The sequence below is a fragment of the Gossypium hirsutum genome, chromosome D06 (assembly GCF_007990345.1).
Source record: "Gossypium hirsutum isolate 1008001.06 chromosome D06, Gossypium_hirsutum_v2.1, whole genome shotgun sequence".
NCBI classification, from domain to species: Eukaryota; Viridiplantae; Streptophyta; class Magnoliopsida; order Malvales; family Malvaceae; genus Gossypium; species Gossypium hirsutum.
The window spans coordinates 10,986,309-11,013,035 of record NC_053442.1 but is presented as its reverse complement, the minus strand read 5'-3'; the positions used below and the strand labels follow the sequence as shown (position 1 = coordinate 11,013,035).

Here is a 26,727-nt window from a genome sequence, read left to right as displayed (position 1 = left end):
CCATGTTTCGAGTGTTGGTCCTGAATGTCTTACCGATTGTTGAGTTTCAGCATTTGTTGCAAATACTTGTCAGCTTGTGTGAGTGGCATCGTGTAGCTTACATTCCAACCGTCAGCTTGTGTGAGCAAACTCATTTTATAGCTCGAGTGAGCAACAATGTAAAGGAAAAGGAAAAAGTAGGTTTCGACCATATGTTTAGCACAGTTTGTGTGAGCTTTCCCGCGTATCCGATACTATTCTAAGTGGTTCAACGGGCATGAAAAGGGAAGGAACGATAAGTGTTCCAATGGTTATGTTATGAACCTATGGAAAGGTATGAAATGATCTATGAATGTATATCTATGTTTATGGAAAGTATGAAGCTATGCATTATGTTCATGTGAATTTACCTCATCATGTGATAATTCAAGTGAATTATGTGTTAATGCACTAACTTGTATTCTTTTATGATGCTTAGGATTGTATCATGTCTAATTTTAAAGTTATGCATTGAAATGGTAAGTTATGTTCATGTTATACGAACTTACTAAGCATTATATGCTTACGTAATTTTCTTTCCATTTTTTTATAAAGTATTGGAAGCTCGATCAGTTTGGAAGTTTGTCGGAGACCTATCATACTATCCAGTGATTATATCGGTAGATTTTGATGTTTTGGTCAAGGTTATAATGGCATGTATAGGTGGATTTATGTTTAATGGCCAGTTGATGTTTATGGCATGTAAATGTTGTTTTGAATTTGTATTACTTTGGCACTTTTGATAACTTGTGGTTGGGTGCAAATATGGTCAAGTTGATGCATGATCTTATGACCAAAGTGGTATGTGATGATATGTTTGCAATATGGTCAATTATGATATGCTTTAATATGGAATTGAATTAGATGTGTATGGATGAGATATGACCAATTAGGCATAAATTTAAGTATATTTGTTTGATTGTGATTGAGGTGCCTATATGGCATATTGATTGTGATTGACTATGATTGAGGTTCCTATATGACATGTGGATGGATTATGCATGTTTTGATATGTTTTGATACCTTAAACATATGTGTATATTGCTTGTAGGTACATGGTTGAGATGGGTGATTGAAATGGCTTGTTTTTGGCCAATTTCTTGTCCACACGGCCTAAGATACGGATGTGAGTCTCAGCCTGTGTGACATACGACCATGTGACACAGCCGTCTGTCCCCTGTAGGTTTTAAAGGTTGCAAGTCAGGCAGTTATATGGCCTAACACACGGCCTGGCACACAGACGTATGGCTTGGCCGTGTGACCCAACTCAGAGAGTTACACAAGCACGGACACGGGCTGGGACATGGCCGTGTGTCCCCATTTCGATTGTTACACGGCTTGAGACACTGGCGTGTGTCTCATCTGTGTGAGTCACACAGCCCAGCCACACGGCCGTGTGACCCCTACAGTTTGAATTTTTCTAAAATTTTCTAATTTTTTCCTCAACGTTTCAAATGTTTCCGAAGTAGTCCCGAATCGTTTCTCAAGTGTTTCTAAGACCTCGAGGGCTAGATTAAGGGACATGTAACAGCCCGAATTTGGGGCTAGTCAGAATAGTGGTTTCGGGACCACAAATTCGACGAGAAAAAAAATTATTTTCATTATATTTTTATATTCTACAATTTCACAAAATGATTTGTGAAAATTTCATTCGAAAATTTTGACGTTTGGGCACTCAATTTAGTCAAAAGGACTAAATTGTAAAAAGTGCAAAAGTTGAGTTCTATATGTTAGAAGTATCCAATTCTTATGAAATTTTAAATTGGAGGTCTTTATATGGTAATTAGACCATTGGTTAAGTTGGTGGACAAAAATGGGTATGGTTAGGCATGTTTCCAAAGTTTTTCATTAAGGGCATTTTGGTCATTTAGTTATTAAAATGAATTAAAAACAAAATTAAAAGCCAATTTTTGTCTATCTTCTCCATAAGGCCGAATTTAGCAAGGGGGAAGCCATGGTTAGGGTTTTCAAGCTTCCAAGCTCAATAATAAGTCCATCCTTGCCTCGTTTTTAATGATTTTTACGTTTTTGAGATTACCGTAATATGATTTACCTATTTCTACCATTTATTTGAGCTAGAGTTGATGTTTAAAAATTTACCCATGGAGAATATGCATGTATTTTGATGTTCTATGGAAGAATATGAATGTTTAGAGTGTGATAAACGATTTGTACTAAGTAATTTTCGATAAAAATGTCAAAATATTAATTTGTAAAAGTTATAAAATGTGTCATAATTGTGTGAATAAGTCAAAATTATGAATGGAAACTGTCATAAAATGGTTCGGCTAAGCCTAAAATGCAAGGAAATTGAATAAAAATTATTTTACGAGCCTAGGGGCAAAATCGTAATTTTGTAAAACTTTAGGGGCAAAAATGTAATTTTACCAAAGTATGATTTTTGGACTGGAATGAATAGTGTGAATGTTATATAAGTTAAATGTATTGTTATAAATCAAGAAAGATGAGAAATTGAAATTGATCGATAAAAAGAAAAGTGAGAAAAAGTGAAAAATTCTCGAATGAACCTTTGGAATAAAAAGGGATACAAATGAAGTGACAGAAATGATCACATGTGTGGCACGGACTGTGTGTAGGCCACTATGTAAAAGTGAAAGTAATGGTCACGTGTGTAGTACTATGTGCAGGCTACTACGTGTACCGGAATGATAGGTCGCATGTGTAGTCTAGTATGCATACCGGATAGTTTCGATCACATGTGTAGTACTATGTGCAGGCTACTACGTGTATCGGATGGTAATGGTCACATGTGTAGTACTATGGCAGGCTACTATGTGAACCGAACATAATTGATTAATAAGGTGGTTGCTATGTGCTGATTCCACCGGACATCATTGATTAATAAGGTGGTTGCTATATGCTGAATCCACCGAGTATCTGTTCTTATTCCGAAGTGTTCATTGGGAAATTGACTAAGTGTAATTGAATAATGAATATAGGTGTGGAATTGAATTGAATATTGACTTAGAAATGGAAAAGTGAATTTTGAATTGAATTGTGATTGAAAGTGAAAAAGTGAAATTATGAAAGAGTACATTTAGCAACAAAACAGTTTAGACAACAACAGTTGTGTGACTTTGAAAAATAACCAAAAATGGTGGAAATTGAATTAGAGGCTGAACAATATATGAAATTGAATCTGAATGAGTCTACTTTCACATAAAAGAAACAGATCAAGCAAAAGAGTTATATGTTTTGAGATATATGAAGTTTAGTTAGACAGAGTCAGAATGAGTTCGGAATCCCCTATTTTGACTTTGAAAAATTGTCAAAAATTGTACAAAAATAATTATGGGATAAATTTTATATTTTTAGAATCTTCAGTGAATCTATTTTCAATAAAAAAAATAATATTCAAAATCTGTACAATGAGATAATTAATTTTTAGTGAAGAGAGGTCAGAACTATCGAGCAGTGAAATAGGGAAACTTTAAAGAATAAATTGTACTATTTGGATAAACAAAAAAATTCTTAAAATTTTATGGTAAGAAGATATGTGAATATCTAGTTTTGGGGAAAATTAACAATTCTTAATTTAGAGCTCTGTAGCTCCGGGTAAAAATAATTTAGTGACTCTGACTCAAAGAGACAATTTTAAGTATACATGTAAGTGAATAGTGAAACTATAGAAAATGTTATTTCTAAGAGTGTTATGTACATTAAGGATGTGGAATGGAGAGGAGGAGGAGGAAAATTGGAAGAACATATGAATGGTTTGTGTATAATTGGACATATGCTCGATTATAATTGATAAACGATTGAAAAGAAATGATGTTTATAATTGTGCATTATTAGTTATGGTTAAAGTTCATGTGAGAAAATAAAGTTTCATAGTATGTGTATGTGGTATACATGGTATTTGATTTGGTATGTAGCAATGTCAAAAATGATTTATGAATTAAATCATGTTGGTAAGTTTGATACATAAATAAATGTGGTGCTTATCCATGCTTATAATGCTTAGACTATATGTTTATTTGGCTAGCATTTTAGGTGTGTATGCTTAGGCTTTGGCCAAGTTGTGGCTGGATTACGCCACATTAAATTTATAAAATTATGCATTGAGATGGTAAATGCCTAGATGGAAATATGCTTGTGATCATATAAGGGTGGTAAGGTTTAAAGTTTGTAATCTTTATTAAAATGGTTTATTATGTGGTTAGTCTTAAAAAAAACTACCTTGCGACTATGGTTGAGTGTAATGTTTATATCTTGTGTGATATGCATAAGAAATGGGAGTGGAAAGGAAATGAAATACTAAGTTCATGCTTGAAGTGTAAAATGACGCAAAAAGGGGACGTTAAGTTAAATGATAAATATGTATTAGTATTGAACTTAATGAAATTGAACTGTACGTGAATTAAATGAAAATTGCAAATGATATGATTTGAATTAAATGAATTATTGTGGTATTGAAATGTATATTGGATTGAGAAATTGAATTGAATCGTGAACATGAGAATCGTGAATTAAACGAAATGGAAATGAAGTATTGAATTGCATGAGTATGTATTGGGTCTCAGAAGCCCTATTTGTTACAAATATAGTATTTTGAAGTTATAACGTGAAGATTTATAAAAGCATGTTAAAAATTTGAAGAGTTTAAATTTGAATGAAATTTTATAACTCGGTTTAACATGTTTATAAGTGTATGTGTTCTGGTAATGCCTCGTACCCTATTCCGGTGTCGAATACGAGTAAGGGGTGTTATAGGCAATATGCATGTTTATAAATGGATTATGCTATGGTTATTGTAATGTTTAGAAATGAATGTTTTTAGGTTACATTTATTTCGTAATGCTCTGTAACCATATTCCGGTGACGAATACGGGTTAGGTGTGTTACACCCTATTTTTGGTAAAAAAATCTCATTTACTTATTTACTTATTCTCATTCAAACATTACCACATACACACTCATTTGTCAATTCACCTATACCAAAACTAGTTTGTAACATTTTGAATTCAACCATTTAACATCACATACCAATCATATTATTCATATAAACATAGTAAACTATCCAATTCAATGATTCATGTACAAAGCATTAAAAATCAAGTTAATTAATAATCTTGACTTGAAATGTTCAAGCACATACCAAACTCTATAACATGCTTAACTATATATATACCATTTCTATGTTCATCCATCCAACTAGATTTTTCAATTCAACTAACTCACTTATAGCCTTGGACATTCCAAACCATTTCCTAAGTGTTTCATTCAACCTTACACAACAATGTAGCCATTAAGCCAAGCTAATGACAACCAATTCAAGTATCTATTTATTTGAATCAACCAATCTTTAACATATAACCCAAAAATTTAACATTTAATCTCAAAAAAATCTATTACATCTATCCATACCAAAATACTTCTATCAAATCTCAACATGTTCATCATATTATGCCAATTATTAACTAAACAATTTTAAAGCTTAACATAATTCAACTAAAGAATACCTTAAGTTTATCATGCTCAACATATTTTTTTACCTATTTCATTTACCAGCCCCATAATCAATCAACAGTTACATTTTTACCTTGTTCTATTTCATATTAGCCAATATTCACATAACTTTGCAATTCAGTTCATATAAGTCACACATGCCATTTTCACTAAATTCTAATTATATCTAACATATAGATGAAATTTAAACACAATTCTCACATAATATAAATAAAATAAATAAATTTCACATGAACTTACCTAATCAAAAAAACAAACAAATTGAATCTTTAGGGATTAATCGACAATTTTGGCTTTTCCTCAATTATCTTTAGTTTGATCCAATTCCTGACCTATACAATTATTTCATTCAATCCATAAAATATCAAACATTTATACACTATATCATGATATGAATGAACCTATGAAACTTTATTTTTCTATACGCCTAAATTTTTACATTTTATTTAATTTAGTTCTTAAAACTGAAATAGCCATAAATTTCAATTTTGAGCTTCAATTTAAAAATCGACCTCAATTACATTCATTATAGACCCTCTACTATCTATTATTATCAAAATTTCACATCAATTTCACATTTTATTCACTTTAGTCATTATGTATAAAACTAACAATTAAACATTACAATTTAGTCCTTTTTCATAATCTAAGCTTAAAATTCATCAATTTAACACCAAAATCTTAAAAATCAACAATGAAATCTTTCAAAAACTTTAACAATTTTACAAATTGATACATGGGCTAGCTAATTCAAGCTCCCATGGCCTCAAAAACATAAAAAATACAATAAAAAGACTTGAAATTGCTTACATACTTTTAGCAGAAAGTTTGAAACATTAGAAAAATTTTCCCCTTTATTTTTCTTTTAGTTGAGACGGCAATGATGAAGTGAGAAAGATGATAACATTTTCCTCCACTAACTTTGTATATATATATCATAATTAACTACTAATTAATCTAATGTAATTTAGGGTCTGTTTGTTTGGCAGTAAAATATTTTCCGTAAAATGATTTCTGGAAAATATTTTACTTTTCTGTAAAATGATTTACTGGAAAATATTTTCTGGTGTTTGGTAAATCTGTGTAAAATATTTTCTACTGTTTGACAGATTTCCTGAAAATATTTTCCAGAAAAGTTGTTTTTACATATATTAATATATATTTATTAATATATATTAATAAATTGTTTTTACATATATAAATTTTTTGAAAGTACCACTTAAAATAAAAGCATGAAAAATGAGTTTTCTTGTAGGAAATTGTGAAAGAATTGTAACTAATGTGTTGAATCATGAGTTTGATTGGTGCAAGATTTTGTTATATATTATTAGGTTATCTTTCCCGTATAATTAATTAATTAATTAATCCCTCATTATATATTTAATCAATAATTTGAATGGGAAATTTGAATGGAATTCATTTAAAAATCAATATATTATTAGGTGCAAATTTGAGGATTTGGATGAAAGACGCAAAATTTGTTGATGGAGTAACTCAAACAAATAGAATTTCAAGATATGCTAATGGTCTCTTACATGCTCTTAAACATGTTCAGCATGTTACCAACTCATTTCACAAACAATTGGCATATGAAAACGAGTCCAAAATCTCAAGCATAAAGTCTCTTATACATTATCATAAATTTCACTGCAGCAAAAAATGATGAACCAGACATTAGCTAAAAAACTTATACATGCACATCAATAAAATCCTAATTGCCTTTAAACCTAGTGCTTGCCCATTGCAACTCCTGAGCCTAATCCATAATCAGAAGGCAAGGGATCAATGTCACCAGTTTCACCCCAATCTTCAACACCATAAAAACCAGCAGCTTTCCCTTTATTACCTCCATCAAAGCTCTCAAACTCATTACTAGAAGAACTCAACTTCCATAAACATTCAAATCACCAAAAGACAACACATCATTCCCCATGTTAAACTGCAAAGGAGAATCACCTCAATACTTCCTTTTAATCCATTAACTCAATGCTAAAACTAAACCATAGAATCAATTATAATGCAAAGGACTAAAAGCATTAACAATTTATTCCAGTAAATAAGACCCACGGCATTCAGAATATCATAAACTACAAAAACATCTACATACCCTGAGTTTCTTATACGTTACAACTAGAAGAGGAGGAATAAGTGAATACAGATCACACAATGGTCTTGTAAGTGCTGAAAAAGTTGGGTGCTCAACAGCCCTGCAAAAAAGTATGATATCCTTGAAATAACTAAACAAATAATATTGCTTAACATCCATTCTCAAACATTAAGCACCTCAGGATAAACTGCATTTGAAATTCAATTAGCATAACTCAAACATCCATATCATTCATTAGCAGGAGCCTAGGAGGAATTGCAATGGAATACACTATTTTCTAGTATGCTTAACATAAAAGAATCTACTGTCTCCATGAAAAAAAAAGGATTATTTAGTGCACCACTGGTGAAGCTAAAATCTCCACATGGGACGCTACTAATCTGCTACATGCTTATTAAGTACACGATTACTATCCTATATGCAAGCCAAACAACCGAGACAACCACAAAAGACTCAAAGAAAAGTAGGCGAAAGAAGGTGAAAGACATGGGTGGTGAAGGAAGCTCCAGGCGGTCCAGAACCACCCAGGAGTCGGATAGTCTGTCCGAGACAAGGTCCCTAATCAGTTGTGATTCAGAGTTTGTAGAAGGGGAGGGTAATTGAAATGGAGAAATTCCTGATTTTCTTTTTCTCTGTATGTAAACATATTGGTTGCTTGACCATATTTTTGCTTTAGTGGAAATCAAGAAGAGTGTCGTGAAACTAGTAGGCAAGAAGGAAACAACGAAGCAAGATGGTATAAGGAAGCAGTTGAAGGCAAAAGCTATTATAATTGAGAGAAGAGCTAAAACATGCATTATTTATCAAGTGTATTCACAACTTCTCATGAAAGAAAAAATACCAAATATTCTTCTTTTTCTCTCCATTTTCTCTTCTTATCTGGTCTCTAAAATTGGAATCAAAGCTATAACAATTCCACTAAAAAAAGGGCAAACACTAGAAACACAAAATCCAAATCCTAGTAATATAAACTGTCACCAAGAATTTACTGGTATTTCATCGGTGCCTTTTTCATGCATTTTTAAATGAACCCAAAGCATCCCTTCAGAAAAAAGATTCACTCTCTCAAGGCAGTGGATCAAAAACTCAAAAATCAAAAGGAAGAAACAAAAGAAGCCTGTTGCAAAAATATCGATATCATTGTAATTCAGCAAAAATAAGCAAGATTTATAATCATGTACTTAATAAATGAATCGGGTCAATCGCATCTACTAACTGAAGCTTTAAAGGTAGAAATGTTGAGATTTTTATAGTGAAAATAGCAAGAAAATTAAAAGGGAAAGCTTCCCTTTAGTGAAGAAGTCGGGGTCGAGTGGTGTAGGGAAGAAGAGGATGAGTTTTCATCCTTTTTCCAATTTCTGGAAATCCAGCAAAAACCACCAATTTCATAAAAACTTGAAGCTTTTGGGTGACTCACCGACAGATCTATGAAGCAGAGAGATGGAGAAGGAAGATGAAGCTGAGAGACAGAGATGGTGAGGCAGAGATGAGGAGGAGAGGCAGAAGCTTTGAGGAATGAAAAATGCCTGCTGCTTAGAAGAGAATGGAAAATGTCTGCTTAGAGAAGAATGGAAAATGTCTTACCAATTTTGAAGCCGTAAGACATTTTTCGGAGGAATGGGTTTGATTTTACCATGTTTTGGAAAATGTTTTACTAAAGGATTTCATTTTCCCCCAATCAACCACGGGAAATGGTGTTAAATGTTTTCCGGAAACCATTTTACAGCAAACAAACGCACCCTTAATTAAACCATGTTTTACTTTAATTAATTTAATTATTAGCTTAACTTAATAACATGGCATCATTATCCAATAACCTATAACTATAAATTATTTAATAACCATTTTGAACCTTTGAATAATTTTCATTTAAGTCCCTAAGTTGTTGGCCAATTAAAAACCTATAGCGATTGGACTTTTACAATTTAGTCCTTATACCTTAATTAGCTATCAATTTAGCAAAATTGCTGGACCAAAATTTTATATATTTTTATAATAAACTCGTAAATATTAAATATTAATATTTACAAACTCGATTTACAGAAATGGGGTTCTAAAATTGCATTCTCCAGTACCATTGAAAATCAAGCTATTACACTTACCTTGTTCATAGGTTAACATGTTAACTACCAAAGGTTTTGGCATACATTTAGCTAGAGTATGACATTTAATGTCACAACAATGTGAGCATAAGAAACATAAGTATTCATGTGCATCAAACATTATAAACATAACTCAAAGCATTACAAATTTGCACCAATTCACATATATTTATCTCAATGTCATATTCTATCATCAATCTACAAGTTCATGTTATTTCAATTGAATCACGTATCATAAAAGTTTATCAAATTCGATTCATTTCATTTTCCAATTTCAAGATTCTATTTCAATATTTCTCTCAATGAAACCCTAGTAAAACGGACTTGGACACGCGAGTGAACTACACCGCACCATGATAGCTCGTTTGAGCATAAACTACACCATACCAAGGCACCGAAGTGCAAAGCCTATAGGCATCAAATGTTTAAACATATTCAAATACATTTCTCCACCACACCAAGGTCTCCATAGAGACAATGGATACTTGATGATTCGTAACAAATACTGAATCTCAAAATAACTTGTTATAATCTCCACATCATCAACTATCCCGTACATAAGCGCGCATATGACCTTATTGACATGCCAACTGTATACTAGCTTTTTACTAAGTTCACATGGGCATCAATTATCCACATTTGCATTTTCATATCTTGTAACTATCACATATCAATTTTTTGAATTCCATTGATTGAATTTGAACATGAATTACACATATATTTAATGACACATTGCAAGATCCTTATCATACTTCTAGTTACAATAAATAAATATAATATCAATCACTCATTTCAATTCATATTTATTCAATTACATTTGCTAGTCAGGTATGCCAATTTCCAACAAAATTTTAACTTAGATTCAAGCTTAGGTAAAGTGAAAATAAACAAAAGCATACCTATTAAACAAGTAAGGGTAGTAAGTTCCATAAGAATTTACCTTTTTCAAAACACAAAACGGGTAGATTCTTCGGGGACTATTCCATAATTTTTGCTTTTCCTCTACTAGCTCTACTTTTATCTAATTCCGGTTTTATACAAATATATATTTATACCAATCAATATCATATGATAACACATAATAGTCATTCAGTGGCTCACAACCACAATGCCATGAGATGCATGATTCAACTAATCCTCTTTTTGATTATACACATATTTTATATTTTATTCAATTTAGTCCTTAAACTCGGGATAAGAATATCTTTCGATTTCTAGATTTAAATTAAACTTTGATTTCACGTTCTTTCATTAGGGACCCTATTCCTTCTATTTCCAACATAATTTTAGGATAAATTTTACATTTATTCAATTTGGTCCCTAATGTTACAAAGCTAACAAACAAGCTTAACTAAGTTTACAATTTAGTCATTTTTATGATTTAAGCTCAATATCTATCAATTCTAAGCCTATTTCATCAACTTATCAATAATGAAAACTTGCTAAAATTCAACAATTGATCAAAATGATACATGAGCTAGCTAAAACAAGCTCCCATGATCATAAATCAATAAAAATTACAAGAAAAGAGCTTGATTTTCATCCCTAATTAGTGGCTGAATGTTGGATGAATTAAAAGCTTTCTTCCTTAGGTTTTCTAAGTATGGACAGTTGGAAGAGTAGAGAAGATGATGAAAAATTCCACTAACACTCTTATTTATACTCAAATTAGTTTTAGTTTAACTTAATAACCTTTTTTTTAATTAGATAATTAAGACATAATTAAGCTTATTTTAATCATAATTTAGTCTAAGCAAGATTTGTCATCACCATCCACTAAGTCATGCCAACAATTGGTTTAATTACCATTTTGGCCTCTTTGGTTAATTGCTATTTAGGTCTTCAAACCTTTTCTTAATTAAAACTCAATAACAATTAGACTTTTACGATCTAACCCTTGAGCTTTAATTGTCTATTTTATCGGTTAAATTACTTTATCATTCTTTAGCATATTTTCATATCAACTCCATAAATATTTTTATTTTATATTTACAAATTCAATTTACAAAAAATAAAATTTTAAGTTTACATTTTTTTAATACCACTAAAAATCGAATAGTTTACTTTTGTCACAAATTAATCTGATCCATAAACGAAACTTATCTGAGGGGGAGAGGACCACACCGTTCACACACACCAAAAAAAAAACAAAAGAAAAAAAAGCTGCCAACTTTTTGCCATTTCCAATGGAGAGAATTTTGCTTTGTTATGCATGTGATAAAGTGAGCTCCCGACCCCAGCTAAGCATTTCAAAATTTAAAGTTGGAATAATGTCCCATGGTGGCCACACCTTTCATCCTATTCCTTTTTTACCTCAAAATTTGCTCATTTTCAAAGCTAACACAACTTGAAAAAGAACATGACAGCATCAAGTGAACCTAACTCATACTGACACTATATGCCTAAAATTTTGTTTCTTTGATTTCTTCCCATCAATGGTTCATTGATGGAGATGCTCTGAGTTGGTGTATCTGACATTGAAACTTGATTTAAATGCAAACAAGCTACGTACTAATGCCACCCGTATACCATGGGAGCCCAACCTAACTACAAAACTTGCAATCCAAGCAAACTGACAGGAAACATTTTAACAACAAAATAAAAGGACAAAGCCTAGTTTTCAGCAAACCAAACTGATTTCAACATTTAAACAACAAATAAAAGAATCAGGCAAACTGTATGCATCATTTACTATTTGTGTGAATCACTAAAAAAAATTACAAATCAATGAAAACCCTTGGTTTAAAAATTAGAGGGACTAAAATTTTCAGTGGCATGGGGTATCTCAATAAATACAAGCCAATCCAGGTTATAGTATGAAAACGACAAGAGGATGGGATCTTTACAGTGTAATGAGGTATGTTGCGTTACGAGGTTGAGTTTCCGCTAAAACCTTGGCTATTTTTCATCATCTTCCGCATCTCCATTTCCCTGGTGGTTTGGCCTTCATAGCTTGAGCCCGAAGGGTATAAACCGTATTCAGTGGTGGCTTCACTGTACTCGCTACTAGCAGCATATTCCTGTGTGTCCAATGCCATCCTCCTGAACCTTTTCATGTCTTCATTGTACTGGTTTGTATCATAGTCAGAGCTTTCATAAGAGCTGTAGACACTGCTTTGTTCAGGTGTCACTCCTTCATTGAGATCAGACAATGACGCATCTCCTTCCAAAGCTCGGACAATCTATTTGATTGCAAGTTTTGGTTAAGAGTATACTTATGAATGGAACACAGGAGTAACTATAAGGTCAAACAGAAAGTACGGTTCACTCATGAACCATCAACCACCGGTTACACCATTTGATTGACAGCCATCATACACACAAGGTACTTGAGAAATGCAGTCGCTCACAATTAAATCTCCACTAATAGAAATGGATTGCTTTCACAATTATTCATCTTCAGAGTCATATCCATCAACCAGACTTAGCAGACCCTCAATACTAAAAATGACATTTAAAAGAAAATTTACTACACCAGTTACCTGGCTCATCCGGGGACGACGTCTTGCTGAATGTCGCACACAAGCAGCAGCACAAGCAACCATACGAGTCATTTCATTGTGGTTATATTCCTTCTGTAATTTAGGATCAGCCAGACTATCATAGTTTCCATCCTCCATAGCTCGTGTGAGCAATGGCCTAGCCTGCAATGCCAAATCAGATTTACTTAATAAAGAATCTATGAAATGTAAATCCAGAATTCCTTTCCGGAACTGGTTCAGAGAGTCAGAGAAGAATATGCAGATGATATTATGCGTGTTTGTGTGTAATTGCATAGACAATCATAGACCAAAGTTAATAACTAACCCAGTCCACCAGACTGTCTTCCCTGTAAGAAGAGCCAACAGGTCTGTGTCCAGTAATCAATTCCAAAAGCATGACTCCGAAAGAGAAAACATCTGACTTGTCTGTGAGTTTTCCACTTGAAGCATACTCCGGAGCCAAATACCTGGAGAGAGTGAGAATTAAGTAAATAAACAACTAGAGGCAAAAAAATTTAATCATAAATCCTATATACCAAGAAAAGAGAATGCAGAAGTCTTCTTACCCAAAAGTACCCATCACCCTAGTAGAGACATGAGTGTTGGCATCAGAAGAGAACTTTGCCAGTCCAAAATCAGCAACCTGAAAACAACATTTTTATCCATCATCTCAATGACAATAGAGAGAGAAATACATTTGGACAAACAAAAAAACAAAGACAGTAATTGAAAACTACTGCAATGAAACCTATACATTGGTGTTAAAACTGAAAGAATGTTTTTTTTCTACTAGTTGGTTAACAGCTTGATACAAGCAAATCCTTTTCGGTTAAGTAAAGATGAAATAACACACACAAGTCAAGGCCGACATTTTGGTTGCATTTGTTTGGATTTCGTTTATGGTTCAAGTGTTTAAAAGTGTCAAGAAATTAAAGTGAAATCAATACCTTAGCCTCAAACTTGAAATCCAAAAGAATATTAGCCGCCTTAATATCACGATGAATGATCTTAGGATGACCTGAAAACATTGATAAGGTTAATAAGAGACTAAAATCCTAAATCTAGAGCAAGCATGCAAAGGAGAGAGTGAGAGTGAAAAAGCATACAATCCTCGTGAAGATATGCCAGTCCTTTTGCAGACCCTAAAGCAATTCTCATCCTAGTTGGCCAATCAATGGTAAGTCGCCCCTTTCCTGCAATTAACATTCTGTATTAGATCATTTTACCAGATGAACTGAACATTACTCGCCATGCCCAATAATTCAAACAAGAATGATGACATGCAACTTAGACAAGCTTACCATGCAAGTGAAACTCCAAAGTGTTGTTGGGAACAAACTCATAAACTAGCATTCTTGTAGTCCCGAGATACAGTATCCAACCAATGACACAAGATGTTTGTGATGAACACGGCTGATAATCTCAACTTCAGCATGAAATTCTCTCTCCCCTTGTCCACTTCCAGCCTTCAGTTGCTTGACTGCTACTTGCTTCCCGTTGGGGAGTACTCCACGGTGCACATACCCGAAACCACCTTGTCCAAGAAGGTTAGTATCTGAGAAGCCATCTGTTGCCCTTGCTAATTCTTCATAGGTAAATCTGTTCTTGGAGAAACCTAACACAATACCAGGTGAAGGTGGTGGAAGTGGGTTCTCGGAACCTGAATAATTAGAGCCAGAACCTCCACTGCTGCTCATGAAAAGTGGAGGCGGTGGCATTGCCTGAGGACGCCATGCTGTAACTGGTGGAGGTGAGGGCTTTGTAGGCACTGCACTGGATTGATTCACAGGCGGTGGAGGATTTTGTTGCACCCGATACTGCTGGCCACCATACGGATCATCTGAGAGGAAAAAAAACAAAATCTCCGTGTATTATTATGACTACCTAAACCAGATTCGACAATAAAGCAAGGCTATACAAGTAAGAAGTTGATAAAAACCCTTTTACAATTAGCATATGGATCAGCCTTAATCATTCCAAAACATCAAAAATAAAATAAATCTTCAAACTCTTATCAAACTGAGATTCAAGTAAAAACACAATGGGAGAAAGGATGCAGTGTGAACAAATGCAAAGGTTTAGTTAGACAAAAGCTTGAAGGAAAAGCCATTTACATAAATCTGTGTCTTCCGTATGATCCAACCAAAAATCAAAGAGGCGCATGCAAAACCACTAACCAACGTATTCCAAAAGACATCAAATGTATGATTCAAACCTCAAATATTTGTTTCACCCCAATCAAACTTCAAAATTATCATAAAAAAAAAACAAAGTGTTTTTATAATTTTATAAGATAATTATAATCCATCTTTTTAATGGAAACCCGAAAATTAAATTCACGATTTGGACCCTAAATTATATCCATGTTCTCATTTTAGTCCTTACAGATATTCTTGTCTCATTGTGGTAGCTAAAGGCGCTTAGACAATGAGTACATGCCACGTCATTGATAATATGACACATTGACTGATGATGTGGCATGTTGACCCATGACGTGTAACATTGCTCGGTGACAGGCATCAATGGTAAAAAAATAATTAAAATTTATTTAAACAAATGTAATCGTAAAAAAAAATATTTAAAAATATTAATTGGCTGTAAATATTATTTTTTAAAAATGCAAAAATATTTAAAGAACTCAAAGAAGCACGACGGTACTGTTATTATCATAAAAATGGTAAAAATACTCAATACCTAGAGGACAACTGGTATTAATTAAGTGAAGTCAGTCAATACAAAAAAAAAAAAAGAAAATTCCGTCATCTACAGCAGAAATGTTTGGATGAGTGTTTCGGTGCTTGGCTTACCCCTTCCCTTATCAGTTAAGCAGAGTTTCAAAAACGTTGTTACTGAAAACCATTTTTGTTTATGACGCCTAAAGCTATGGAAATCCCCCTTTCTAACTCAAACCAACACCCACTCTCTAAACTAAATCTCCAACATCCAGGGTACCTTCTTTCTCCTTCCACTCTCTATTTCTCTCTTTAAGAATGTGTTGGATTCTCTACTGCCGGCTGATACTTCTCTTATTTCATTAACCCAATGGTCTTTGGTTGCGACAATCTCCAATTCTCACTCTCTTTACCATAAATTTTCTTTGAAGCTTAACCTCCCTTTCTTAAATTTAAAATTTAACTTCTTCAATATTTTTTACTACTTTTTTAATATTTTAAAATAATTTATATTTTTTCACAATTTTTAATATTTTTTTTGCTTTAAAAAATAATTTTACAATTTTTTAAATCATTTTTTACCGGTCAACACTGGTCAACGGTTGATCAACCTACCCATCATCTGTCAACGTTCCACGTCATTGTCAACATGCCATATCATCTACTATATCATTCAATGATGCGGCGCATTCTCATTGGTCAGTTTTTTTAACTGTTTACTTTAGGTAGCAAAATGAGTAATGGAATAACATTCAAGTACCAAAATTTTTTAAAAATTTTAGTACCAAATTTGAAAATAGATATAGTTCAGGGATCACATCATAAATAAAACCAAATGAAAATAAAAATAAACTCCTTCCCAATCTGAAAACAATGGAGAAAAAGATCTGACCTTTAGGCCCAGGAGGTAGGGGAGGCATGTAGTAACTTTCGTCATCTCTTCTTCTTCTTCTACTCTTCTTTTTACAACATATACAAAACAAACTCAAAACCAACAATATCGCCACTCCCCCTATTGCTATCCCAATTACCAGTCCTGTCGACACCCCATTGCTCGATTCAGATGGCGGCGACGAACGAGATGGAGTTCCCGAACTCCTCGAAGGTGGTGGTCGCGATGGATTTCCCGAACTCCTCGAAGGTGGTGGTCGCGATGGAGTCCCAGAACCTCTTGGAGTTGTTGGTGTAGAAGGAGAAGGAGGGGAAGGACTAGAGGATGACGGTGGTGGTGGAGATGTAGTGGTTGGAGTAGATGGGGAAGTAGAGGATGACGGGGGAGGTGATGAGGCAGAGGGAGTAGGGGGAGATGGGGTGGCGGGTGGCGGAGTTGAAGAGGTAGATGGAGGCGGAGATGCGGCAGATGACGGAGGAGGGGAGGTAGAATTGGTAGATGGTGGTGATGTGGGGGCTGGAGTAGCCCTTGGCGGTGGCGACGACGACATTGTTGTCTACCGAGAAAAAAAAGGGTAGTAAAATCTTTTACGAGTTTTGAAGGGTAAAGTTTAAAGAAGATTTGAAGAGAGAGGGGAGGGAGAAAGAAAGAAGGATTTGATTGGTGATGGAGTAGCGTTTCATTTTTGATAAAAAGGCAGTTTTATTTTGACAAGCTGGTGGGAGCTGGCACCGGGCCCTGCCTTTCCTAGTGGTGGGGTTGGGCTTTGTATAGGTTGATTTCAAATTTACCGCACCCAAATTTAACTTCATTAGTGCGCGCTCTAGTGGTGCACTCACTCCACGCCGCTGAAATTTCCTTTTTCTTTGACAACACATACTATACCGAAATTAGAAATTGATTCAATCCATTAAATATAGGGAAAAACTCAACCAAATTGATTGAATTGATGAAATTAAATAATATAATTATGGATTCATAAATTCAATAATATAGATAAAATAATTAGTAGAAATTGGTTGTTTGGGATTACAAAACTTGAATTTGTCAAAAAAAAAATAGCTTCAACTATCAATCACTCAATTCTATTTATAATTTAGTATTACAAAAATTTACATAATGACAAGTTTTTTTTCAGAAAACATACAATGGTTGAACTGCCAAAGTTGCATCTTACAAAAATTTGTCGGTATTTATTTGTATTTTTCCAAATGTTAAATTGTTACTAGCAAAACTATGGGTTTTATTTAACATGTTGAAGCATATTTGAGATGATATCTGTTACGCCAAGGCAAAACCAGGTGGAAGCCACAACAGATCATTCCAACATTAAGATGGGGACTTGTTTCCTAATAAAATTATTTTAATGGTCACTTTAATTTTAAAAAATGGGTTATAGATTCCCTCAAAAAACAAAAAAGTGTTTTGCATTATTATATAATGTCCATTCCTGAGAAAGAAGTGAGCTTGTGTAGGCGGCGGAGAGATTTGTTCAAACAGCCGGCAACAGCATGGTAAGGAGGATCAAAGGAGGAGTAAAACGCCGGCAACTGAATAAATATTTTTTTGTCATTTTGGGCCATTTATTTTAAGTGAAGACACAGATAGCGACTTTTTTATCCTTTGGGTTCTTCCCTCTATTAAAGCTAATTATGGTGGGAAATCAACACTTGAACAGGAAGGATGGTGACACTTTAGTTTAAGGTCATACTCTCGTAGGTAAGACTCACCTTCTCCTTTATTTTTCGCATAACAAATACTTTATGTCTATTTTGGTATTAATTGGTTTTTTTCCTTATTTTAAACGTCCACATTGACGAAAAATATAGGTGAGAAAGAATGATGATAAGTCACATGGCCTTGCTTTTATATTTTAGTTCTCCCATGATTGGTGCCTTGACATTCGCTGTTTAATTTGTATTTTATTCACCCCCAAAATAATTTCCAACTCCATACAAAAGGGTAACGCGAGGACAGGAGTAAACCATTTTCTGTTGGTAGTTAGAAACATCTCTCATTGGACCACCAAAGTATGCCACGCTCAAAACTCATTCATTTATATTATAGCTAATAAAACACACTTTATCTAATCTCTATACTAATTTGACTCTTGCCAACAAAAATTCAGTTAGATGAAAAAATTGAGTAAAGTATGCAGTCATAAAATAGTATGGTCATACCATATTATATAAATATTCTATTCGTCTCAATATTTTTTTCATATTTTGATTGTTAGTGGTTAACTATTTATAAATTTTGAATTCTTATTATCTTGAATTTATCATTGTTTTACCCTTCCGCCGTTGGGATACGTGTTAGCATCAAATGTAATGTTGACCTTTCTATTGGCCCCGTTTGAAACTATGTCTTGTTTGACCACTCGCTTTGATCAAGGGAGCATCAACATCCGTTATTCTTAATCACCCGCTCTCAGCACCCTTTAGTAAGACCATTTGCTTCTTTTAGAAAAGGGTCAAGCATCCACTTTTAGATGTAAACACTCCTCAAATGTGAACAAGTCCTAAAGGTCATGAAGGACCCACATAAGCGTAACAACCTCGTATTGATGGAATGAATAACGAGATGGGCCCATGGTGCACATCCTTCACGCATTGGATGAGGATAACTTCATAACAATCTACCATATCACACTAATGGACAATGAGACCTCTCCTATAAATAACCAAATCAACGATGAAGAATAGACCGATCTTTTAGCACCCTAAAACTGTTAGAGTATACCCAAAGACCAATCATGATATGATTGTAATCACATACTCGTTTTACCTTATTTGTTAATTTAAGGCATTGTCATTGTTACTTCAGTTTCTTTTTCTATGTTAGTAAATAAACTGATTAATAATAAAGTCCTGAGAATAATATGATTATTCTTAAAAAGTCATTAGTTAAGTATTATTGTGAGTTTGGGCAATAATAATGCATTGAGACTAATGTGTAGTTGATTAATGACAAAGTATTGTCATTGACATAAGGATGTTAAAATCAATACATGAGTATGTGTTAGAGAACAACATATTGAATTGACCCGCTATGGGTATGTTTCTTGGATTATTTTGTAATAGTCGCAACATTACTCAGAGTGATAAGTATGTATACAATCCTTAGACTTTTGATCATCATTGTCCCAGCATCGTGAGTCATATATTTTGATATAGTCAAACGTCTGCAGTAACAGGCTATACTATAAAGACTGATGTTGGGTATGCGACAATCTATGTAGTAGGATATAATTGATCAATGTAGGATTTGCCCTTCCAACATAATGGGAGTACTATCTTAGGCAACTTTGTAACACCCCTCACTCGTTTCCGTCATCGGATTAGGGTTACAGCATGCTACAACATTTAACAAGACAAGTATATGACATTTTAAATCAAAATTTAATTTAAAACAATAATTCATCAATAATCAATCAATAACTATGTTATTCATACAAAAACGGAGCTTAAATCAAGTCTATGAATCTCTAAAATCAATTCAGAAACAAGTAGGGACTAATTTAAAACATAACATAAAATTAACATAAAAACAAAAAACAGGGGTCACGCGGCTGTGTAGGGCTATGGCACACAACCATGTTCCTAGACCGTGCCACAAACTGATGCCATATATAAAGGAGTCACACAGCCATGTAACAAACTGTGGCCATTTCTACCTAAAGTCACAAAAATCAAATAGAGCACACGCTCGTGCCACATGCCCATGTGATGTACACGACCGTGTGTCAAACAGTGTGGCAGCCCGTGTGTGCTAAATTGTACCTTAAAATGCAAGTTAACATGAATTTGCTTACTTAGGCCACTAGCATACCATTAACCATTCATTCAATCTATTCAAAACACAAAAAAAAAAACCAAAACATGTCATTTGCCTAATTCTAACCAATATACCATAAGACACCATCACAAATAACATTCAAACTTAGTGATCATCTTCATTTAAGGTTTCAAAAATGTTATAATTTCTTTTACCAACTAACATCCATATACCAAAACACATTCACTAATACATTTATAATCAAAAGAACCAAATCACATATCATTACATGACATCCAAATCCCATATTCAACCTTGTTACCACAACATCCAACTAAGCTATCATTCAGTCATTCTTTGCATAACAAATTATCACTTATTAACATTCCATCTCATTCTATGATATGCAATACACAATACTCAACCAAGATTTCCTTAATAATCCATAATCAACCTTACCATTTGGCTATGAACCATATATACTTTTCACAAACACAAAAGCATATAAGTATTTACATGAACACACATGTTCCAAAAATCAAATACCCCTATTACATGCCACAAAATCGAAATATAATGATTCCAAAGTTTACCAAAAAGTGGTTGAATAGTGTGATCTTCTTGTTCATCCGATCGTTGATTCTGAAAGACAATATCTACAATGAAATAAGAAAACGACACAAGTAAGCTACAATTAAGCTTAGTAAGTTCATAGGTTGAAATGATGAAACATACAATATGATCACATTTATAATTTAATAAAATCATTTAGAAAAACATAATTCTATCATCACAACCATGTCAATGGGTGTGGCCTTAATACACACAAGTTATAAACCATTTAAATTGTATAAGATCATTCAAATACCAAGTCACAATATAAAATTGGAAAACATGATCATATTTACAAATCATTCACAAGCATTATTTCCAAGTTTCAAATTCACATAATTATATCATCTAACCATCAAGGTTTAGCCCGATGAACAATGTAGACAAATACAGATACACGACTATTCACTTAAAACATGTTAAAATGCTCAACCGAACCAATCTAACCAAGAACACGCTTGGGCACCAAGTGCCAAGCCCATAGGCTTTACATCCGCCCAAAAAACACGCCAGGATCACTGTACATATAACTTGGTAATCCACAACAAATGTTGGATTCTGGTATACTTAATGTATAATAACAAGTCATATACCATCATTTCATCATATATCAATCTCGTACAATGCGCAAAATAACCTATGAGCATACCAATTGTATTTTATCCTATGTTCATCCGAGCTCAATACATGTAACGATATAACACATTTCAATTTAATCATTTTTCTCATCATATATCAATTTGTAGCAATTCACACACACACACACACACACACACACACACATATTCAAACATATCCAAATTTCAAAAACCAAAAGAAACATTACAAAATTATACAAAATTATATTGTATGAACTTACTAAGGCCAAAACAGCAGAGATAGAAATATTAGGGACTAGTCAACAATTTTCTCTTTTCCACGGTTATTTACCGGTTCTTGATCTATATAGTATTTAATTTCAATTTATCTGCCTCAGTTACAATGAAATATCCAATTTGATTCATATGAATCACTATTAACATTTTCACAATTTCCCTAAAGTTTTTCACTTTGTTCATTTTAGTCCTTAAAACCGAAACAAACTTATTTTCACAATTTATCCCTAACCCATAGTGTCAAATTCATATCCATCCTTAATCAGCCCTCTAGTTTTGAAATTTTACTAGAAAACCAAGCCAATTTCAACATTTTATCATTTTAACCCTTAACCTCAAAACTATTAAAAATCACTTTACAAATTAGTCCAAATTTATCATCAAGCTTTAAAATAAACCATTAACAACTAAAAAGCCTTAAGAATATCAATGGAAAGTTTTCAAAACTTTAACAATATTTCAAAATACTCCCTGGGCTAGATGAGTTAATTTAAAACGATCTCAAAAACATAAAATTCATGAAAAATGGGTGAAAATTTCACTTACATACAAAGGAAGTATGAACCAAATTCCTCAAGCTTTCCCTTTAATGGTTTCGGTCACAAAAACGTTGAAAAGAAGAAGATGATGTTTTTTGGCTCATTTACTTAATGTTTATAATTACTTAATTACTAATAACCTTTAAGAAATCTTTTAATTTCATTAAACCATATTTTCTAACCATCCATTAACAATATTATGGCTAGATTTCCATATAAAACCATCTCATTATACTTTTATACTCAATTTTCACTTAAACACTGATATCATTTGACTTTTGCAACTTTTATGATTTAGTCCTTTTTTCTTTAATTAACTAGTCAAACATCAAAATTACTAAACCAAATTTCAATATGACACTAATAACCTCATAAATATTAAATAATTACTATTTATGGGCTGACATGCCAAAATTATGGTCCCGAAACTACTGTTTTGGACACCACCGGAAACGAGCTAGTACACACTTGATGGAGTAAGACTAGAAATGCATGGTTATGCTTAAATAAGTTGATATGAGATACCACACTTATTTGTTTATTGTAGTCTACTCAAAATATCAATAAATATAATATTAGACTATACAAGTGTGATTATTCTATGACTTGTGTCCAATTTAGATATAAAGGATAAAATGTTATAATACATGAAAAATTTATCACATAAAGGTTATGCCGAATCACAACTTCTTGTAACTTTGGGTAGAAATAATGCATTGCTAGATGCCACTCGTTACTTGTAACATTACAAATGTTCTAGTATTACTACTAATGTTACAAGATCCTACAATGTCACACCCTATGGTTGAAGCAAGCAGAATCCAAACATAGTTGGTATTGTGTTTAGTTGTCACATGAATTAAATTAATTATTGAATTGATTTAATTTGACAGTTAAATATTGAATGCATTATATGTACAAACTTGTACACAAATAGATAACATAGTTAAAATAAATATATAAATTTGATTCATATGAAACTATTAAATGGATATAGTTTACCGAAATTATTAAAATAAATAATTATAATAATTTCGGTCAAAGATTAAAACAGGGAAATTAATATTCTTCTAGAAAGGATATAATGTTTTAATACTTTCCATATGTTTCTCTAAAGGGATAATTCCATTTTTATGTGATATTAAATAAAAGGAATTGAATCCCTAATTTTGTGGTGTGTTAACAAGGAAAAAAATTGAAAAGGGTCTAGTAGCCAATTTTGTCAATTCTCTCTGAGAGGTTCAAAGAGAGTTTGTTGTTCGTTCTTTGACTAGGTGGACTACGTAGAGGCTGAGATGATTTTGTTATGGCTTGGGATCAACATCGCACAAGAGGATCAGATAGAAAAAGGTATATCTTCAACCCTGTTTCAACTTGATTCGTTCATCGTACTTGGATCCATGGTTGATGATTGCTAGAATTTTTTTCTACTATGTCACGGGGCGTACCAGCGTTCCAACAAAAACTATTCTGAGTAATTATCTTCCCTATTAGCCTGTCCCCTTGTCTTTATTTCAACTCTCGACCTCTTTAGGTGAACTGGCTTTCACAACGCCACCTTGATTTCCTCTTTGCTCCTTCTTAACATCCACCTTTGTTGTACACTGTATCAACAATTGTTAATATAAAAATTGAATGTAAAAGTTTTTAAATACTTTCATTATAAAATATTATGAATTAAAATATTTAAAAGAATCAAAATCAAAGTTTAAAAATGTTAGATGAAAAAGGCAATTGTCACAACTTAATTGAAACAAACAAACAATTTATTTTTTAAATAAATAAATAAAAAGAACATTTATTCATCTTTACATGTTATTTTTTTCCTTCTTTTACACAATGAGTGAGCCTATGCCATTATTACAGTCTGTCATTGAGCAAAGCTACCCAAAGCACTAGGTCGAGTTTGGAATAAGGTGAGCACAACAAATCCATTGAAATGATTTGTAAACGCTGGATTAAAAGGGGCTTGCCAATATAAGGAAAGACTCTCGTCCCTCATTTGTACATTCAAGCTAACTTTGAGTAATAGAAACACTTCCACATTCTCCCAACTCTCTTGCATTGTTCTAAGTTCTCTTGTAACAACCCATTTTTCAGTGGTACCAAAAACACAGGTTTTAGAACCCCATTATTTGATGATCGAGTCAGTAAATATTATTTATTGATATTTACGAGTCTAGTGTAGAGTTATATTGATATTTAGTCCAATAATTTTATTTATCGGTTAACAATTAAGGTATAAGGACTAAATCGTAACAATAAGTTGAATTCTATAGATTTTATTAACTAAAAAGGGGAAATTAATAACTGTTCAAGGTTTAAAGTGTCAATTAACCACTTCTGCATGGTAGTAGACGGTAGGTACATTTTTATTTAGTGAAAAATGTGATAATAATGTTAAATTATTATTAAAAGCATAATGAATAAAATAAATTCATCATCATCATCATTTTTCACCACCTATCGTTTTCACCTGAAGGAAGGAAGAAAGCTTCAAACAATCTAGCTAGCTCGTTTTTCGTAAATTTTATGATTTTAATATCGTTGTAGCTTAATCTAGCTAACCCGAGTATTAAATCATAAAATTGTTAAAGTTTTAAAGGTTTTCCATTGATGATTTTTGAAGCTTTTGATGTTAAATGGTTTAATTGTAAGCTTAAATGCGAACTATGATTAATTTGTAAAGTGAAATTGTTAGTTTTGAGTATAGGGACTAAAATATAATTATGTTGAATTTGAGGTGAAATTTCTGTAATTATTGTTTCTATGGAGTTATAGAAGGACAAAATTGAAAACAGAATGAAAATCAAAGCTTAAATGTGAAAAATATGATCGTTTTGATTTTAAGGACTAAATTGAACAAAATGCAAAACTTTAGGAAAATTATGATAAGTGATAATAATATATCATATGCATCAAATAAAATTTTATAAAGTAATTAGAACTAATAAATTATAATAAATTGTCGTATAAATCAATAATTGAACCAACCAATAGATAATAGAGGAAAATAGAAAATTACAGAATAGTCCCTGATACTTCAACTATCACCGAATTTACCTAGTAAGTTCATATGGTAGGTTTACATGTGTAAGTGTATTGTATATGTTTGAATTATGAATTTTGGATTTTGTGATTATATTATTAATGAAACACAATTTGGTACACTGAGGTGAGGAAAAGACTAAATTGTAAAAGTGGTAATGTTATGTTAAATTGTGTTTGGATGAACATAATATAAGTTACAATTGACATGCTAATAGGGTTAGTTGTGCGTTTGTATGGGGTTTCACTTTGGTGCCACTGATTCGCATTGCGATGCCTACTGTTAAGCACTTCGGTGCCTATTATTTAACCTTTGGTGTCTATTGTTTAACACTTTGGTGCCTACTTCTCAACACTTCGGTGCCTATAGGTGTTGTGTAGTTTCTCGCATATCCGTATCTGTTGATCTGGTTCATCGGGATAAGTGTTTAAAATGAAATGTATTGATTGATTCAACGTGATAAATGTAAATACATGTGTGTTTACAAATAAATTTACATATGACTGGATTGAGTAAATGATGTAAATGTTCGACAGGTTTTATGAAATGGTACTGAATTATATTGTATTGAATGAATTGACAATTATATTGTTGTATTACGAAATGCTCACTATATGTAAATGAAATGTTGTGATAAGACTTAGTTAAATTGGTAGTTTCAATATGTTTAATTATGAATTGAGGTAAGTTTACCGTCTAAGTACCTATGAGCTTACTAAGCATTAGTAATGCTTACTTTGTTTCATTTTTGTCTTTGTAGTTATCGTTTTGCGAAACTCGACAATTAGATCATCTTCAGAGCTCACACTATCCAGCTTCAATCTCGGTGGACTTTTAAATTGTTCTAGAATTAGTTATGTGGCATGTATATAGGTTTCAATGTGGATAAGTGTTTATTTTGGTTGATGATAAAATGATCTACATGTAATGCTTATTTTGAATGTTTATATGACATGCATATGAGACTTAAATGATATGTATGCCTATTTGGAATGTGTTTACGATATGTATATAGGAGGTGATGTGAGTAAGTATTTGATTTGAATGATAATAGATGTATGATATATCTATGAGTGCAAGTTGAGAGAATGTTAGGTTTATGGGCGCTAATT

At 32.7% G+C, this 26,727-nt stretch overlaps 1 protein-coding gene and 1 long non-coding RNA gene across 2 annotated transcripts; both read right to left on the bottom strand.

Annotated features, from left to right (window-relative positions):
• Positions 1–7,117: 7,117 nt before the first annotated feature.
• LOC121218463 (uncharacterized) lies at positions 7,118–9,356 on the bottom strand. Its single transcript, XR_005914663.1, has 2 exons — positions 9,033–9,356; positions 7,118–7,715 (listed from the first exon to the last, which is right to left on the bottom strand). It is a non-coding gene; the product is annotated as an uncharacterized lncRNA (long non-coding RNA).
• Positions 9,357–12,375: 3,019 nt separating this feature from the next.
• LOC107901237 (proline-rich receptor-like protein kinase PERK1) lies at positions 12,376–17,453 on the bottom strand. The gene is given in 9 exon segments (XM_016827156.2): positions 12,376–12,899; positions 13,200–13,361; positions 13,525–13,666; positions 13,766–13,842; positions 14,147–14,217; positions 14,306–14,392; positions 14,501–14,557; positions 14,560–15,039; positions 16,764–17,453. Coding segments are annotated over 9 exon segments (1,941 nt in total). The 5' UTR covers positions 17,314–17,453; the 3' UTR covers positions 12,376–12,584.
• Positions 17,454–26,727: the final 9,274 nt, after the last annotated feature.